Consider the following 17,633-nt stretch of genomic DNA (forward strand, 5'->3'; position numbering starts at 1 on the left):
CAAGTACTGGTGGGACTAGGGTGGGGGGGGGAGGCTTGTGATCCCCAACACTACCACCTCACTCAAGCTGTCACCCACAGCCCACCATCCTCTACCCAAGAAGCTGCCCAGGTCGCTACCTTCCACTCCCAACACAGGCCCTACTTTTGGGTCTGTGAATCAAGTGTGGGACTACCCCTCCCGAACAGGGAAATCGAGGTGGGGTTGCCATAGCAGAGGGCCTCTGGACACAGCAGCTCTGCCATGGTCCCCAGCCGGAGGTTCCATGTTCATCTGTGCCTGGAGCCAACCCAGATTTAGTCTGAATGAACAGGGCCAGAAAGAGAGTGAAACTTAATGGTAACCCCTCCCGTGCATGCATTATGCATCAACAAAGAGTGGGGGCCAGAGAAAACGCCACAATCAATTTCAGCCTCAAGTGCTGGTCCACTGACTCTGCCCACCATGCAGTTCTGTGTTCCACAAACACCTTCAGAGGATCACAGCAGGCAGCTGCCTATGACCAGATCAAGACCTAGGGAGAGAGGCCGGGAAGACACACGTTGTCCATGTCAGTCCTATCCACCCTTGTTCCAGTACCATGCAGGCCAAGAGTAGGCTCCTAAGTGCAGAGATCCAGCCAGATCCTGACTGCCCAGCAGACACAACCCCACCACAGCTGCTCTCTGAGTTCTCAGCTTAAGACCAGAAATGCAGGTAAGGAGCAAAGAGCCCGCAGGACCATGGGCTGTGCCAACACCTGCTCCTACACCTGCCAGGTGGGGACACTAAGGCCCCACTACTGCCAGAGATTCAGTGACTGCCTCTGGGGCACAGCCACTTCCGGCCGGGGCTCTTGCTCCCCACAGCCCAACCAGCCAGATCAGTCATGGTGGGTGAGAACCCAGGCTGAGCCTCAGGATTCCAACCTTGACTCTCTCTAGGGCCTTCTGCCCCGCCAAGACTTCAACACACAGCCGACAGGCACAGGAAACAGAGCCCCCCTGGGGTGTGTCATTCCCTCTCCCCACAACCCCACACCCACCACCCAGTGCTGCCAGGGTCCACACCAGTGTCTGGCCCACAGGAAGTGTAGCACTTATTGAGGGTGGAGATGACCTAACTCAGGAGAGCTGCCTGGAGGGGGTGATGAATGGGCAGATACCTGTCAAAGTGAGTCGCTGCCTGGTGCTCAGGAGAGCAGCATAGGGACCCAGGAGACAGGAGGAGCCAGAGTCTGACATCCAGCCACTGCCCTGCCTTCCTGACAGGAGCCCCGGAGGCAGGAGCCAAGGGCTCTGCATCCACCTTCACAGGAAAGAATCAGGGCTTGGCTTGGGGTTTTGTCGAGAAACCTCTGATTTCCCTTACCCTGTGGCTGCTGAGTCAGGCACACAGGGGCGGACCCCAATCACAGCCCCTTCCGGAGGGCTGCACAGGCAGGAAGCTGAGCCCCGGGGTAGGAGAAGCTTCCTCCACCCTCTGCATCCAGGACAACCTCACGTGTCAGTGCTGGAAAGGGCTGGGGAAACTGAGGCCCAGGGTGGGCAGATTTACCCATGTTCATGCTTCACACTCCAGGAAGGCTGGTCCCCACTGACTCACACACAATGACCCCATAAAGAAGACAAGGGCACAGGGCTTAAGCTGGGGAACAGAAGGAAAAAGTGCAGGGGCAGTCGGGGAGATGGGAACATACCAAGCAGGGCTGCCAGGAATCAGGGCTCAGCGCAACCAGGCCCCCAGGAGGGAGGTCACTACATCCTGCAGGGAGGGAGCTAAGCCTACCTTGGTGGGCCACGAGGGTCCAAGAGCAAGAGGCGCCAGGGGATACAACACCTGCTGACGAGGCACCCACCCTCAAGGAGGAAATGCTCTTTCCCACAGTTGCAAAAGGCCCTTGACTGAAGGAGGAAGGAACCCAGCCTCACAGCATCCCTGGCTCGGTGCCACGCATGGTGTACAACAGGGGCTGGTCCTGAGGCCTGGGCAGCCCGGGGACGCCCTGTGGACACACATCCCTCCTCTGGCCACCAGAGGGGTAGTGGGGATAGGACAGTGGACTTAACCCCCAAGTCCCTGTCTGGTTACACCAGTGACCACCTCTGTTCCCAGTCCTGGGAAACACCAGAGCCTTGGGTGGCTCCAGAAGCAGTGGTCCCTCCCAGAACTGGCCCTCTTGGGGAAATGCACAGAGCCTCACACCAGCCTGCCCACATTACCCAGTGTCATGCTGAGTGCTCCCATGCCTGAGGCCACAGGAGGGTGACAGGCGATCCTCATGGGCCCCACAACCCAGAGTGAGCAACTCCTCTCGCTCCCTGTCCCTCAGACAAGGACACTGAGGATCACAGCAACATCCACCCACCGCTCCCTGCTTTCGGACCAGAACTGAGGGAAGGCCCAGCTTCAGTGACCCTCATAACCACTCTAGAAGCAGGTGTCATTAGCCACCTCACAGATGCAGACTTGAGCCTCACAGAGGGAGATACACTTGCCTAGGGCACACAGTTTGGACCCCTGACCCCTGCGGGCACCCTCCTCACCTCCAAAGCCAAAGGCCCTCCATGAAGGACACCTCCCAGGGGAGGGTCAGATAGAAATCCCATAATCTGCTGGGGCCTCTCAAGGAGGAGGTGCCTCCCCCCTTGTGGGATATGGTTTCCTGACCACTAATCAAAGGATTACCCAACAATCCTGGGCACCCACACGTGCAGGCACCTCCACAGCCACTCCTCCCTCGTCACTCACATCTAGCAAAAGGCCACTGCCACTGCAGCAGGACAACAGCCACCAACTGCACTGTGAGGCCAAGCCAGCCAGGGCAGGAAGGGCCAGAATGGAGGCCTATCTCTCCTATGGGGCCAAATCCCCCAACCTACCAGGTGGCCTGCTGGGCCTGCACATAGCAGTCACCTCTCCCGGAGGCCACACCTGGCACTCTGTCGTGCCGGGCACCTCGTGCCTGCAGGGCCCACCACATGCTCAGGCCCACACAAATGCTGAACAAATGAAACCCCTCCCCCTTCCCATGCCACCTGCCCAGCCATCCCTGCAGAAGAGGCTTAGGAGGGAGCAGCAGCACACTGAGGCGCTGACTGAAGTTCGTGCTTCTCGTCTGCAAAGCACAGGAAAGAAAGTACAGGATTGGCATCCACACCCACAAGCTGAGCAGCCTTGGGGCCCCGTGAGTCCTCTCTGAACCTGGTCCTCCCTAGGAATGAGGCAACACCCTCCCCAGGATTCTCAGAGTGTGACAGACTCTACAGGGGTTGAACCCCGGCTGGTCAGTCCTCTACCTGAACGCCACCCTGCTAGGGCCCAGGAGCCACAGCAGCCTGGGCTGTCCCCAACTTGACCCCGAAGCTCAAAATCCCATGTCCTCCAAACAGCAGGAATGAGGCCCTGCTCTGTGCATGCAAGCAGGAGGGGGACCCCACCCCAGGCTACCAGAACCCCCAAGGTGGCATCCCTGGATCACAGTCTCATTCCCACAGCCAGCAGCGCCTATACAGATGGCCCCAGCCAGGGCCAGGGCCAGGGCCAGGGGGGTGCAGTATGTACAAGCCACAGCCTTGCCTTGCCCTCACCACACCCTGCCCAGCCAGGTTTGAGTCAGGCACGTTGAGTGTCTATTTACCCAAAGTCCACACCTCACCCTAACACACACACAAGCACGCGTGCGCACGCGCACACACACATAGGAAAGGCATACCCCACTCCCACTGCCCAGGGCTACTCCCAGAAGACAGGGATACAATGCCTGGCAGAACTATCAGGAGCTCCTGGCCCCAGGTGTGTGCCAGCCACTGCTGAGCTGAGGTTCCCCCTACCCAGGGGTCACACACATGACCCCTGCCCCAAGGTCCGAGGCTTGGACCAGGAAGCCGGGTGGAGACTGAAGGGCGGGGGCCTATCTAACCCAGAGTTGCTAAAAAGAGCCAAGGGGGAAGTAAAAATAGGAAATAAAAATAAAATTGCTCTAGCCAGCCCTGGTTGTTTGTGTAGGAAACGAGGCATCTCCCTGCCTAACAGGGCAGGCTCAGCTCCAGTCCCTCCCAGATGCGGCATGTCCCCCACCCCCAGCAACCACCAGGAAGCCAAGCTGGCACCTGGGGCCAGAAAAGAAGCATCCTGAAGGGAAGTCCAGAGAACCTGGGTTGGACTCCTGGCTCTGCCAATAACCAGCCTCATAACCTCTCCGTACCCTGGCCTCGGATTCCACAGCGGGACCCAGAGTCCACCTCCCAGGGTGAACAGAGGGTGGGGGGTGTGCAGCACTGTGCCCCACTGCCTCACTAAAGCCCCCCCACAGCAGGGGTGCAGTCACAGGCCTCATCCCCTTGTGCGCCCCACCAGAGCCATTCCCACCTGCGGGCGTCCTCTACCCACAGTGGGCAGTCAGGAGGCAGGGGCGCCAGACCAGTCCAGAGGCAACCTGGCTCTCAGCTCAGCCCCGTCGCACAGCCCTCAGACCTCAATTTCCTCATCAACACAATGAGAGGAAGCCTTCCTTCCTATCCTTCCTGCTAGGCCTTCCAGGGTTCACACCAGGCTCATTCGCACTAAAGTACGAGCAACTGACCCTGGCTGCAGGACTGACTCGGCTCCCTCTCCCAGGGCACAGAGGGCCCTGGAGCTGAGACACCTAGCTAGAGAGCGGGGAGGGGACATCTGGGCCACAGTACCTCCCCTCCCTGACAGTGTGGCATTTCTCCACAGTGCTCCATGGACATCTGCTGCGTCAATGTTCGTGGATGGGTAGACTCTGCCCGGGGTGCCTGTGAAAGACAGTCTGCGTGCTGGGGATGAGTAGTGATGCCCGTCACAATCTGGGCCTAGGGACGGGTGATGCACGCCATCTTGAGCCCCCACTGACCCTCGATATACTACTTCAGTGCTCCTCGTCACACCCAGGAGCTCCTCAATCCCTGCTACTGGAACCACTGCCCCGTACCACTCCCTGGGATCTGGCTGGGTGAGCTCACTGGCCTGACCCTACCACGTCAGCTGGGGGTCTTCCAAGTCTCCCTGGGCTTCTATCCTCAGAGAGCACCCCACTCCTGGGCAGCTCATACTGCCTGGAGCCCATTCTCTGCTGCTTCCCCAAAAAGCGCCTGCACTGACTGCAGACCTCCCCACACACATAGGGCTGTACCTGCTACACACACAGCCTACACCATCCCTGGCCTGGGCCAGCCCCTGCCCTTGGCACTCTGAGCTGACTGAGGCAGCAAACCACACAGCATAGCCCATCTCAGACCTGGACTTGCAGGGGCTACCAGCAGAGGAGGGGTACAGAGCACCCAAACATAGGCCCACAGAGACACACAACCACATCTGGACAATGCACAGAAACTCACACCTGGACACAGGTGTGCACAGACATGCTCATGCACAGTCACACACAGGTACACACGCGCACACACACACACACACACACACACACATTATGAGGCTTAGACACATGCACTCTGGCTTAGAACCCCTGCATTCTGCCTGACCTGTACTGTCAGTGCCTATGGCTCCAAGACCAGGAGAGGGTCTGGAAGGCCATGTGGTTGAGAGCCACACACATGCTGTCTAGTTCTGGCTTTTCCACCAAGTGGGCTCCAAGCTGCAGGCCCTCTGAGCTCTCCAGACGGCACAAGGCAGGGATCCCCATAGGCAATGCACAGACAGGTAGGGGCTGAAGACAAAAGAGGCAGGGTCCTAAGCCCTATGGGTTCCGAAGAACCTGGAGCCAACCCCAGGTGGGGGACCACCAGCCCTGTCCAGACACGGCGGCTCAGAAGCCGCAACCTAGGTTCCTCAGAGGTCCCAGGTTCCCACTGCAGGGACAAACACTAAGTGAGGAGGCCTCAGTAGAAGGCGGATGGCAGTGGTGACAATCACAGCGTTGTTCTCAGGAACACGGGCAAAGAGACCTGAGGGAGGGAGGGGTGGAAGGCAGGGCGGCCATCCAAGACGGGTAGAGGGGTCAATCAGGAGAGAGGCCCAGGGCAGGCTAGCCGAGCTCTGGGGGGTCCCCGGAGATCACAATCCCACAGCCTGCTCCCTCCCCCACAGAACCCACAAGGTCAAGCAGGTACAGCATTGGCCTCCATGCAAGGCTGGAATCACAGCCGAGGGCACAGGGGCCGTCTGCCCCCTGATAATGAGCTTCCCAGCTTATCAGCTGTGTCCAGGGCCATTCGGCTCGGAAGCCGTCCCCTCCCCCGCCCACCAGCCGACTGTGAGCGTGTTCCACCGCCTAGCACAAGCAGTAAAGTAACTGTCCACAAGCAGATAAGTCCTGCAATCCACTGCAGCGAGAGGCCACCAACACCTGACCTGCCAGCCACAGCTGCAGCTAGTCAGATGTACATGGGAAGCATGCCACCCTGTGGGAATTAGCGGGGGGCGCAGGGTGACTTTGCTCATGACCCCATGACCTGGAGGATATCAGCCCAGGTCACAGGGACCAAGAGTGGCCCCTGGGATGCAGCCCGATGAATGAAACAAAAGAGGACTGCACCCCGACACCAGGCAACCCTACAAGCACCGTGATGATTTCTTTACATAGCTGTATCGCACACCCACCACCCACCCCAGAGAGCCAGGAATAAGCCAGCAGGGTCACATGACCGGCTGACCACCCTCCCCTCCCCCCAGCAACCCTGCCACACCTGTCCAGCATTCCAGGCTGAGGGAGGCCCATGATGATACTGATTGAGCAAGCCAGGAAACCTGGGCTGCTATGACCTGTGCAGGCAGACATGGAGCCAGGGCCTGGGTCACCTTCCAGGTGCCCAGGCCCATTCTCCTAGTTTGGGTCACCAGGGGCTGGGAAGGGATGCCCCAGGTCATGGGGGAGCTAAGGTCAGCTGCCAGCCTGGGACTGCAGACATGCTCTGCTGCTCTCCCAGGCAGACAGATGTGTGTCTGCCTGGGCAGACAGAGAACACAGACCCCGTGTGGGATGGGAAGGGAGAAGGGGCAGGGCCACCTCCAGACTCACTGAATACCTGGCACCAGCCTACGGCCATCTCCCTCAGCCCAGCTGTTGGCTGCTTTGTGGGTCCCAGCACTGACCTTACTGGCAGATCTGCTACCAGGGCCCCCAGCAGGGATAGGCCTGGGGCAGGTGGGGTGGGATCCCACCCCAAAGCCTAAAGGCCAAGTCTTCCAGACAACCTGGAAGGTCGCTGTCCCAGGGTCCTCCACCCCACCAACCTCCTGGGACCACCCCAGGGCACTCCCCACTCCCACCTGATAAATACACCTGCTGCCCTGCTGCCCCACCTGGTCAGTACCCCACCTGCCCTGGTAGCAGCCAGGTCCACCAAACACAGGTCAGACACCACACCCTCCAGGACCCAGCTGCATCCCCCATGATAGATGTGATGCCTTCTGACACTAACACCCTCCAACCTACTCATGTCCTACCCTTTACCCTCCCTCCCTTGGCCCACCACTCCACTCTCCCCAGCTCTCCAGGGATGTGACCGTGTGGCCCAACACTGGCCACCCCAGAGCTCCTTGCCACACCTGTGCACACATGCTGAACAGTCCACTCTCAGTCCCACACTCAGCATCACCTCTGGCCACCTCTCAACCCACTGTCCCTCTACCCCTCACCAGCCTCTTCCCTGTACATCTTCCTGAGTCCCAAACCTCCCCCAGCAGCCCGCTGCCCACTCACCTCTCCCAGCCTGGCAGTGGAGGGAGGCCTTGCCTTCCACCCAGCGTGGCTATGGATGGCTTCTAAGAGTGCCAGAGGCCCAGTGGCCCAGCTTGACTCCCTGGCACCTTGCAGGGCTGACACGCAGCCGACTGAACTGAAGGATTCCACGTTTTCACTTCTCTCCAGCATTCGAGTTCTGTACTCAGCACCCACTCATGATCAGGTACGTAGCTGCTGGAGGCCAGAACCACAAGACACCCAGAAGTCTTGAAGCTGGTCCCAAGGGGGGAAGGCACGTGCTGTGTGAGACACAGGACGGTGGCATTAATGAGCTCTGCCCCAGAAGCAGCCTCTCATGATGCTGAGCCAAGACTCCGTGGTGAGGATGCAGAAACTGACTTCTCCCCAGCAAATTTCAGGAGCCCCTGAAGGAGGGTGATTCAAGCAATGGCAATGACTCTGAAACCATCTTCACAAGGAATGAATGGGCTCACCCATTACATTTCTGAACTTGGGAGGCCAGGTCGGGGGGGGGGGCGGGGGGGGGGTGACAGGAGTCTGCACAGAGCATTAACTCATTCAGCAAACATCCCAAGGCCTGTGCAGCGCCTGGCACTGTGGATTCAGCAGCAAATAAAAGCCACCTCCCCTGGAGGATGGGGCGTGTGGAGCCAGCCCCGTATTGAGAAAGACTCTGAGGTCCAGGGCGCCACAGAAAAGGGCTGAACTCAATTTAGGGATGTCTGCCACAGGTCCTGGTGGGCGGCAGCAGCGGCAGCAGCGCCAGCCGCACACTTCCCACGGCCACTCAGCCAACATCCTTCCTTCCTGCCTGCCTGCCAGTGAGGAAGTGACCAAGAGGAAAGGAGCAAGGCGCTCAGAGTCACAGTGCATGCAGCAGAGGGAGAGGCAGGTAGGCCCTGAGGGTGCCTCCCCCCCACCCCCCCCCAACAAACCAGAAGCTGCAGGGGCCGGAGACTGCTGCCACTTGGCCTCTCAGGGCCAGGTCCCCGAGGTCCCAGCCTTGAGTGTCAGCAGACCCCACTTGGAGAGACAGCTGGTACCCTGACCTTGTGCCCAGGGACCCTGAAAGGGCGAAAGAAGGTCTGCCCGCCCCCCACCAAATCTTGGGCTTCCTGCCCAGACCCACCCCAGGCCCATTCCTCCTCAGGGGACCAGGCAGCCTGGCATCCAGTGACTAAGGCCCCACCTCCTGGCCCCTCCTCGACCTTGATCCTAGGCAGAAAGTCCACAAGCGAGGGTGGGGGCGGCTCTGCCACCTCCCATGGACTCTGGTCCCAATCGAAGCTATTCTCCAGCCAGTGAGGAGGAACAGGGCCACCACACAGCCAGCACACAAAGGGGCTCCTGGGCAAACCATGCCAAAGGGCAGAAGTAGGGATGGATCGAGGGAAGTAGGGACAGACTGGCGGGGCAGAAGGGGTCTCCCATTGGCAAAGACCACTCCTTCCAGGGCTGGTGCCTGAGCTGGGCAGTAACACGAGATGGACCAGCACAGTTACACTCCATACCCAGGAAGCATTCAGTCCAGCAGAGAGAGGGGAGCAGCTCAGAGGAGCTGCCTACTGCCAGACATGGGGCCCGGAGCCACCACATCCAGCCAGGAGCAGTCCCAACCCCAGCTCTTCACAGGGTTAATCGTTCCCAGACTAGCCGACCACACCCCCATGCTCACATGGCTCCCACCAGCACAGACCTATGACCCACCTGTTAAGAGGAATGCCAAGGAACCTGAACAAGCAGTCAAATCCTTCCAAAAACCTCCATGCCCATGCCCAGTGGGGCATCCTTTCCGGGGACCCTTGGTTGAGCGATAACTCCCTGGAGAAGGTCCACACATTCTCTCGGCCTTAATTCCACAGCCTGTCCAGCAAACTTGTATTCATCCTTTAAAACCCAACTGTGATATCACATCTGTGAAGCATCCCTGATTTCCCCAGGCATTTTACTGGTGAAACAGCCATGGCTGCCAGGGGCTCAGACCCAACTGTGCCACTGAGGGCCCAGAACTGCCCGTTCCTTCCCTACAACCTCCCAGAGTCTCACATTCTCAGCTCTGCTAGGGAAACACCAGCCCCATCTCAGGGCCCACTATACAGACTACCAAGCTACAGAGAAGGCTCAGTGTACACAGCCCCCACTGTAGCCAATGCAGTTACTGGAGCACACTGCCTGTGCCTGGCCCTATTTGGGACAGCACAGGTCAGACAGGCGGGTCAAGACACCAGTCAACAAGAGAGGTGCATGCCACCACCAGTACAGGTGTGAGGTGGCCACTGTCATCGGCAGGCTGTGAGGTCTGCACCATTAGACAACTCGTCAAGCAAGCAACCAGGCCCTGGCCTCGGGAGGCCTCAGAAACAGACATGGGATCTTGGCTGGCAAGTCAGGAGTCCACCCAGCTAAGCACGACACTCTACCAACCAACTCAAAGCCCACTGCAGGGTGTGGGCACCCCAGAGCCCCATAGGAAGCAGAGTATCAGCAGGCAGAGAAGGAGCAAATCAGACAGCAGGGTTTGAATCCAGACAGCCAGGTGCCACCCCTGCATCCCCAGACTTGAGGACCGGACAGCAGTAGCCTGGGTGGGAAGCAGCCTACAGACAGTAGGGCAGGGGTCGCAGGCTCCTGGAGGCATGGGGCAGCCCGCCCCAGGCCTGCTTTGGAAGGCTTGAACAAGGCACCATAGGAGCCCTGGAGCAACAACTCTGGCCACCTGGCTGTCACCGCCTGACCTCTGCCCGGGGCCAGCACGGACACTTAAGCTAAATTGGTCAATTATGGGATACTTAGATCCCTCCCTGGGGCTTCCCAGCCTCTCTGCATTCTGGGCTGCTGCACCAGGAAGCCAGTTGAATCAGTAACCTCATTACAGCCCTGCACCGCGCCCGGCCGGCTTTGAACTCTGCAGGGTTTGTCCATGGCGGCTGCAGGATTTACACACAGCCTGGCCTGAGGCCCAGCTCACCCTTCCCTACCCTGGGCACTGGAGGCGCCACTCTTGAGACACTGCAGCCACTACAGATGCCCATCAGCACCAGCCCTGAGCTCCAGGTACAGCAAGATGAGAGGCCAGGACAGGCTTTGACCAGGGCAGCAGGCCTCAGCTCCCCCAGGTGCCCAGCCCAGTTGGCAGAACTTGTCTCAGGAACCAAGGGCCATCATGAAGGACAGCCACAGGACTCCCAAGGACCCCTGCTCCTTGGCCCCATAATCTATTCTCCTTGGGTTCCTGGCCCTGACTCCAGGAGGCCTGGCCCCCAACTTCGTCCAGTGGTCTGGGCCAGGCCTGGTCTTGGACTCTCTTGCCCACCAAACTTTCTGGCCTTTCCCACAGAGACCCAGAAATACTCCCTCATGTCATGCCCCACCTCCCCAACCCCAGCCTTGAGATGTCTCAGTTTATGAGGTGGGCGGGGGAGGACCTCTCTCAGGGATAGGGGGCCCAGGATCCCAATGAGGAGGGGCTCCTCTTCCTCCCCATGGCCCAGAGCCCCTGTCTAGGAAGGGTGCAGACATCCCAGTCAGACCAGGGGCCATCCTAAGCCCCCAGGAAGCCACTGGAAGCCCCTAGTCCAGGTACCTCCCTGAATGGTCCAGCCAGGGCAAGGGTGACGGACCCTTCAAGGGATCTCCAGCCCCACCTGGATACAGAGAGCCAGAGAGGATGCACCTCCTCCTCAAAGCCCCACCTCATTGCCTCCAACCCTCCCATGCTCGTGCAGAGGGCCTGATTCTAACTACCATGCCCCAAGCAGCTCAAGAACCCATGCTCTCCCCAAATTCACCTCATACATACCCCACCTCCTGCCTTAACCCTCCAGGCCAGCCTTCGGGCCTTTGTCTGGCAAGGGCACCCCTTCCTCCACCTGTTGCACCCTCCCCTCCCCCACAGCCCACACCAGAAGGCAGGACAGGAAGCTTCTCCTCTGCCACCCATCCCCACCGGCTGCAGGACCAGGCTAATGCCTGGCAGGTGATCCCTACCAGCAGGTGGACAGAGTCCACCAGCAGGTCCAGACTCTCCTTAGGAAGGGCTCACCACAAGATCCCTGAAGTCTGGGCTCCACGGTACACGTGTGGTTGCACGCATGCACATGTGTATGTGTGTTGGGGGTGGGGACTACAGAGATAACCAAGTCCCTGCCCTACCCTAGGGACCTAGTGTGCCCTCAGTGTGGCTGTCCTTGCCTGGTCCCGCCCCTCTACCTCCCCACCCCGCCTCTCTGGAACTTGCTGCCATACAGCTCTGCCCCGGCAGGGCAAAGTGGCCATCAGGCACAGGATCCTCCAGGAGTGGTGCCTGGCTGCTTACTCCTACAGCTGGCCAGTTGGGCTTCCAGTCCAGCCCAGCCCCCAGATCAGAATGATTCTCCAGTGGGGAATCAGAGGGTTTCCAGACCCCAGAGGGCTTTGGAGGATGGGAGGAGCCAAAATTCAGTCAGGAATCAGAGATGTCACAGTGAGACCTCAGGCCACCAGTGTTCCCTACAGGACAAGAGCCACTCATGGGGGACCAGGCCGGGTGTGGAACCCATCAGCAGGTAGGCAGCTTCTGAGGGTGCTACGGGGATCAGGACGCCAGAGTCTTGCAATCGCAAAAGCCTCCACCCCAGACAGTCTCTAAGCCCAGCTGCAGCTCAGGGCTGGGCCCCACCTGGGAAATCAATTTGCTGAGGAAAAGGGAGAACCCGGCAGAGGTGTGATACAGGGTGCAAATGCCGACAGACCCACCAAGGGCTGGGTTTCCCATTGCTAGGCGAGCCTGCCTCTCTGAAGCTTGTACAAGCCCTTGAAAATTAAGTCCCTGGTAGCCAGCAGACACCCACTGGATGACCCCACTCATCCTCACAGAGGCAGATGAGCCCTGGACAAGCTAGAAAGACTTAGAAGAGGGAAGACAGAACTAGCTGAGCCCCAGGATCCAGGTGTTGTTGGGGAGACCCTGAGAGGCCCACCTCACTCGCCTGCTGCCTTGCACAGCACCTAATGGGGCAGCAAGCAGCACCAGGTAAGTGTGAGTGTCCACACCCATCCAGGTCGCGCACACACAAGCATACCCCTCGCTCCCCAACTCGGCCTAGGCCAATTTTACTTAGCTGCTTTCTGCTCCGTTTCCCACTCATTCAGCGGCTGAGCTAGACAATTGCTTTGTAACTCTAGGGTGCAATTTCCCTGTCTGTGAGGCGCTGGGGCACGAATGCTAGAACATCTCGCACCAGGCTCGGGTGGGTGTGCACTCGCACGGGCCCTCGCCCCACCCTACCCCAAAGACCTCGAGGATGGTGGTACAGCAGCCAGGGGCTGGCCAAGGGACTCTGACCAAGGGCGGAGCTCCCAGGGTAGGTAATGCCGACACCCTCTTTGCTCCTCTGTTCCCACACTCCATGACACCAGCAATCCTCAAAAGTGTTTGGATCCAACACTGGAGACCTGGCCCCACCCTGACCAAGCCAAAGGCACAGGAAGGATCCAGATGCAGGCCTCACCTTGGGAAAGGGGGAGCACACTCCATGAAAAGAGCTCCATGAACTCCCAGCCAGCCTGCAGCAAAACAGGCTGCCCACCCAGCACCCTGGAAGAGCAAGGAATGTGTTCTCTGTGCAGATGCAGACAGCCAGGCGGCTCTTCCAGCTGCGCCTGTCCTTTAGGGCCCAGCCAGGCCAGGCCCTCTGTGGGCCAAGGGAGGGTTGTGGTCATGGAGTAGAGGGTCAACCAACAAAGGGTCTCAGCAAGAGAGAGAAGAGAACGCAGGCTGCAACAGCACCTTATAACCAGGAAAGGCTGCAGACCAATGGACAGCACCTCTCGCCCCACCCTTCCACAGCATCCACTAGCCCCCCTGCCTGATCACCACAGGACAAAGGTCTGGAAGGTGACCACCATAACCCAGATACCCAGGGTCTTGAGAGCCCAGCCTCAGCCCCATTCGTGGCCTGACCGATAGCAAGTTCCCACCGAAACAAACCAACTCATGCGGAACCCTCAAGGCCCAGGCCCATAAACTTCCAGCCTATGGAGAAGGGAAGAAGGGCAGGCCTTGGCTTGTCCTGGCCCTAAGCCAGCTGGGAGGCTCCTGGCCTGCATCTGTGGGACAGCTGGGCCAGGCCTGGGAGCCCTCACGGCCCTGGCCCTGCAGAACTCCAAGTGTGGCAAGACCCCATATCACCCAAGAAATGAAACCCCAGGTGGCCTCACAAGCTGTGGATGGGCATATAAGACTTTCACCCCATCCCCATCCACCTCTGCATGGCTGAAGTCTGTCCATGCCCTCTGAACAGAGCTCCCTGGCATGCATGGTCAGTCCTCGAATGGAAGGCGCAAGTCTGAATACCCACTCTACACACAGAACAATTCCACAAAGGGGCCTCTGGGCGGCCCCTTTTTCCAGAAAGGGAAATGACGACCCCTTACCCCCAGTCACAGACTCCCACGCAGCCACAACAGGGCTGGGACAGGGCCCTACCAGGGCAATCACAGGAGCCTCCCAGAGGAGGTGCCTTGCCCCAGGCCCCAAAGACAGGCACAGCTGGAAGAGCCACCTGGGTACTGGCAGAGCTGGGAGCCAGCCCATGGCAGTCACCCATGTAACCGGGCTGCTGGTTCCACTCTGCGCCCCACACATCCCAGGGACTCAACCATGAAGACCTGGGCTCCTCCCTCCACTGGCCCTTCCTTAGGGGCCCAGCTCATATCTGGGCCATACGTGCTGGCCCAGCACACAGCTTCAGACAAGGATGCGTGATGGCAAGGCCACAGCCACAGTCAGGCACTGGAGGGCCATTTTGCTGTCTTAATGTTTCCCCACTCAGCAAACAGGGCCCTCCAGAGTTTATCAAAACAAGCGTCCAAGTCGGCAATGCCCAGGCCTAGCCGCAAACTGCCTCGTCAGGCCTGAACTGGACTCCAAGCCCAGCCTCCCAAGAGTCACGTGACCCTGTTATTTCGGGAGGCCCGGAATGTGCTCTATTTTGGGTCCCAAGGACTCTGATGTTACCAGAAGCCCCTCAACCAGGCTCCGAGCTCCTCCAGGTCCCCAAATGTCCCATGAATGGATGGTCAGAGGGACTAAAGCTTTGCTTCTGGCTCCCTGGTGACCCCACAAGCTAATGCGTCACTAGCAGCTGAGAGGGGCTGGTGTGGTCTGAGACCTTTAGACTTTGTAGGCTCAGCTTCCCAGTCCCACCATCTAGGCTGAGGCCGGCCAGGGGCCTCTCCCCATCGGGTATGGAACAAGGCCAGTCCTGGGCAGCAGGGCCAGGAAGCAGAGGCTGCCTCAGGCACATTCCCCAGCCTCGCTTTCCCTCCAGATCCGTCCTGCACAGATCCGCTCAGTGTGGGGCAGCTGGGAGACTCCCCAGCCCACAGAGCCCCATGCTGTGCATGCTGGGAGGAGGAAGCCCCCTTGGCCCCAATCCCCAGAAGTGTCCCAGCAGCTGAAAAAGGCAAGCCTTCCAGCAGCTCCCAGAACTGACCCCAACAGCCAGCAGGGCCCTGGATGAGCCAAGCCCTCTGACACTCACCCCCCAGGAGGGATTAGGCCATGTTGACAAAAGGGCTTAGGCAAGTAGCTGCTTAAATGGACCTTCAACTGCACTGGACTTCAGAGTTGGTCACAAGCTTAGGAAAAAATAAAATGTAAGCAGCAACCAGGCCTTGACACTCAGCCCTGGAACACAGGCTGCCTGGGAGGCCATGGGCTGGACCCAGGAGAGCTGCTACTCTGTGAACACAAGACTCCAAGTCTCCTTGCAGGTGGGCAGTCCACCAAAGCCCAAAGGCACAGGACTCCAGCTCAGTCCCCCTGCAGCCCAGATACCCTTGTTCCCAGAACTACATATGCCAACTCCTACAACTATCCCCTCCCCCTTGGGATGGTTTAGGGCACAGACTTGCTCCATCCCCAGTATCTAGCCAAAGTGCAGCCAGGTCCTGGCCATATCCAGGGGCTGGAGACTGACTATTCCTGCTCCAGAAGGGACTTTCGTGAGTCTAATTCTGTGTGTGCCATGCATGTAGGAAGGCCTTAATGGAGGCAAAGGAGATGCCGTCCCACACAGGAGCCCAGCCAGCTCCACACCAGGCCCTGCAATAGTAAGTCACAGACGCTGGCATCCTCAGCCTGGGGGCGTCAATGCAGAACCACCACTTTGTACCCTCTTGAGCACAGCCTCTGTCGGCCAGTTTCTCATCTGCAACCTGGGTATGAGTGCCCAGCCCTGGAGCTGAACCCAGAGCTCACCCAAATAGAGCTCTCAGCTGGAGCCCCAGTCTCCCTCACTACTGCTGGGGAGTGAGTCAGTAGCTTGACAAACTTAACATCCCCTTCCCCAGATACCCTGAGCTGTGAGCAAGCCAGGGTGCTCAGCCCCTCTCCTCACACGATGGGGAGCAAACTCCCAATCTCACCACATGTCTCTGCAGCCATGCTGGGTTCTGAGCACCTCCCAGGCTGCAGGGGGAGTGGGCAGGCAGAAGGGACGATGGATATGGGGCTCCGTTCATAATCAGCTGTCTTAATTTCCATTCAGCACAAATCCTTCACCAGCCTGACAGCCTGGCTGCCGTCCCCACCACCAAATTAATATCCTTCCCAGAGCTCATTTATAAAGTAGCTCCCCCGCCCTTCTCACCAGCTCCCAAGCCCCAGGGAGGGCAATGGGTGGGGGCCCCTGGTCATGCCCACTCCTAGGTTTGGAGTTGGCAGACAATCTGGAGCTGGAAGCTGCTGGCAGGATGGCAGCAGGACAGGAAAACTGACCCTCCTGCCTCTGGGCTGTCCTCTCCCAAAACGTAGGGCCAGTCCAGGAGAACATCTCGGGGTGCCAGAATGGGGAGCCCCAGCTCTGGGTTTTCCTGTTCCTGTTCGGAGACCCCAGGGAGACCGTGCCCACCTGGGCTTGGTTTGCTATGGGGCAGGAGGGAGTCGCAGCCGGCTTCCAAGAGGATAAACACTCAAGGGGCCAAGAGGCCTGCTGGAAACGGCAACCCGACGGGCGGGCGGCACAGAGGCCACTTGGGCCCAGCGCGCCACCCCCGTCCTGATGCCAAGGAGGCCGGGAGCCCTCGAGCGAGCGCAGAAGTTGCTCCTTCGGCGAGGCCCGGTTCCTGTGCGGCCGGGCTGGGGTTGAGCGCCCGGGCTGTCCTGTGGCGCGCACCAGCGACAGGGGACCCTCTCCTCGTCCAGAGCGAACCTGCCGCCCCGCCAGCCCTGCTGCCCACTCCCGCCCCCCGGCAAGTCGGCGGCCCGGCGCCCTCGCCCCCTCCCGCCGCCCGCCCGGGCCCGGGAAAAGTTGCCCCGCGCCCACCCGCCCTCCGGGCCGGCGCCACAACTCTCGGGAAGGCGGGGGCGCGCGGCCGAGCGAGCCGGGCCGGACCCCCGCGCACGCCGCGCACGCGTCTCCGCCCCGCCGGCCGGACCGGCCCGGGCCCCGTCCCTTGCCCGGCCCGGCCCGGCCGCGGCCGGCACTTACCGAGCGGCAGGAAATGTTTGGTGTCCATGTCTACGACTAACTCATGCCCGGCCGGCGGCGAAACAGCGGACGGCGGCGCGGCGGCCCCCGGCGCGGCCGGCCCGGGCCCGGGCGGCGGGGAGCCGGCAGCGGCGGCGGCGGCGGCGGCGCGCGGAGGCCGCGGCGCGGCGAGTTGTTGCAAAAGTCGCCCAACAATGTAAACTACTTGTGCCTGCGCGCCACCGCGCGCGCGCCCGCCGCCCGCGCCCCCGCCGCGCGCCCGCGCCCCGCTCCGGCCCGGCCTGCAGCGGCGGAGGGGGCGTGGGGGGGGAGTTGGGAGGGGGGTAGCGGGGGGCCCGCGACGGGCGCGGACTCTGCGCAGCGCCGTCGCCGCCGCTCGCCCCGCCCGCAGCCGGTGCGCGCCCCGCCCGGCGCCGCCGCCCCGCGAACGCCGCCCGCCGCCGAGTTGCGAGCGCCCTGCAAACTTGCAAGTTTGCGTCCGCCAGGGGTTCCCG

The 17,633-nt window shown here is 60.3% G+C and overlaps 1 protein-coding gene across 3 annotated transcripts in view; it reads right to left on the reverse strand.

Moving 5' to 3' along the window:
- Nucleotides 1-17,255, reverse strand: part of Rxra (retinoid X receptor alpha) — a 97,252-nt gene extending 79,997 nt beyond the window's left edge. Inside the window, exon 1 of one of the 3 annotated variants that reach the window (XM_020177356.2) lies at nt 17,140-17,255. In XM_020177356.2, coding sequence (XP_020032945.1) covers nt 17,140-17,167 — 28 coding nt within the window. In that variant the 5' untranslated portion in view covers nt 17,168-17,255. Of the gene's footprint in view, nt 1-16,075; nt 16,227-17,139 lie in introns of those variants that run through there. The other 2 variants (XM_020177359.2, XM_074052868.1) reach the window with 2 other exon arrangements.
- Nucleotides 17,256-17,633: the final 378 nt, after the last annotated feature.

Source organism: Castor canadensis, chromosome 13 (assembly GCF_047511655.1).
Source record: "Castor canadensis chromosome 13, mCasCan1.hap1v2, whole genome shotgun sequence".
Taxonomy (NCBI): domain Eukaryota; kingdom Metazoa; phylum Chordata; class Mammalia; order Rodentia; family Castoridae; genus Castor; species Castor canadensis.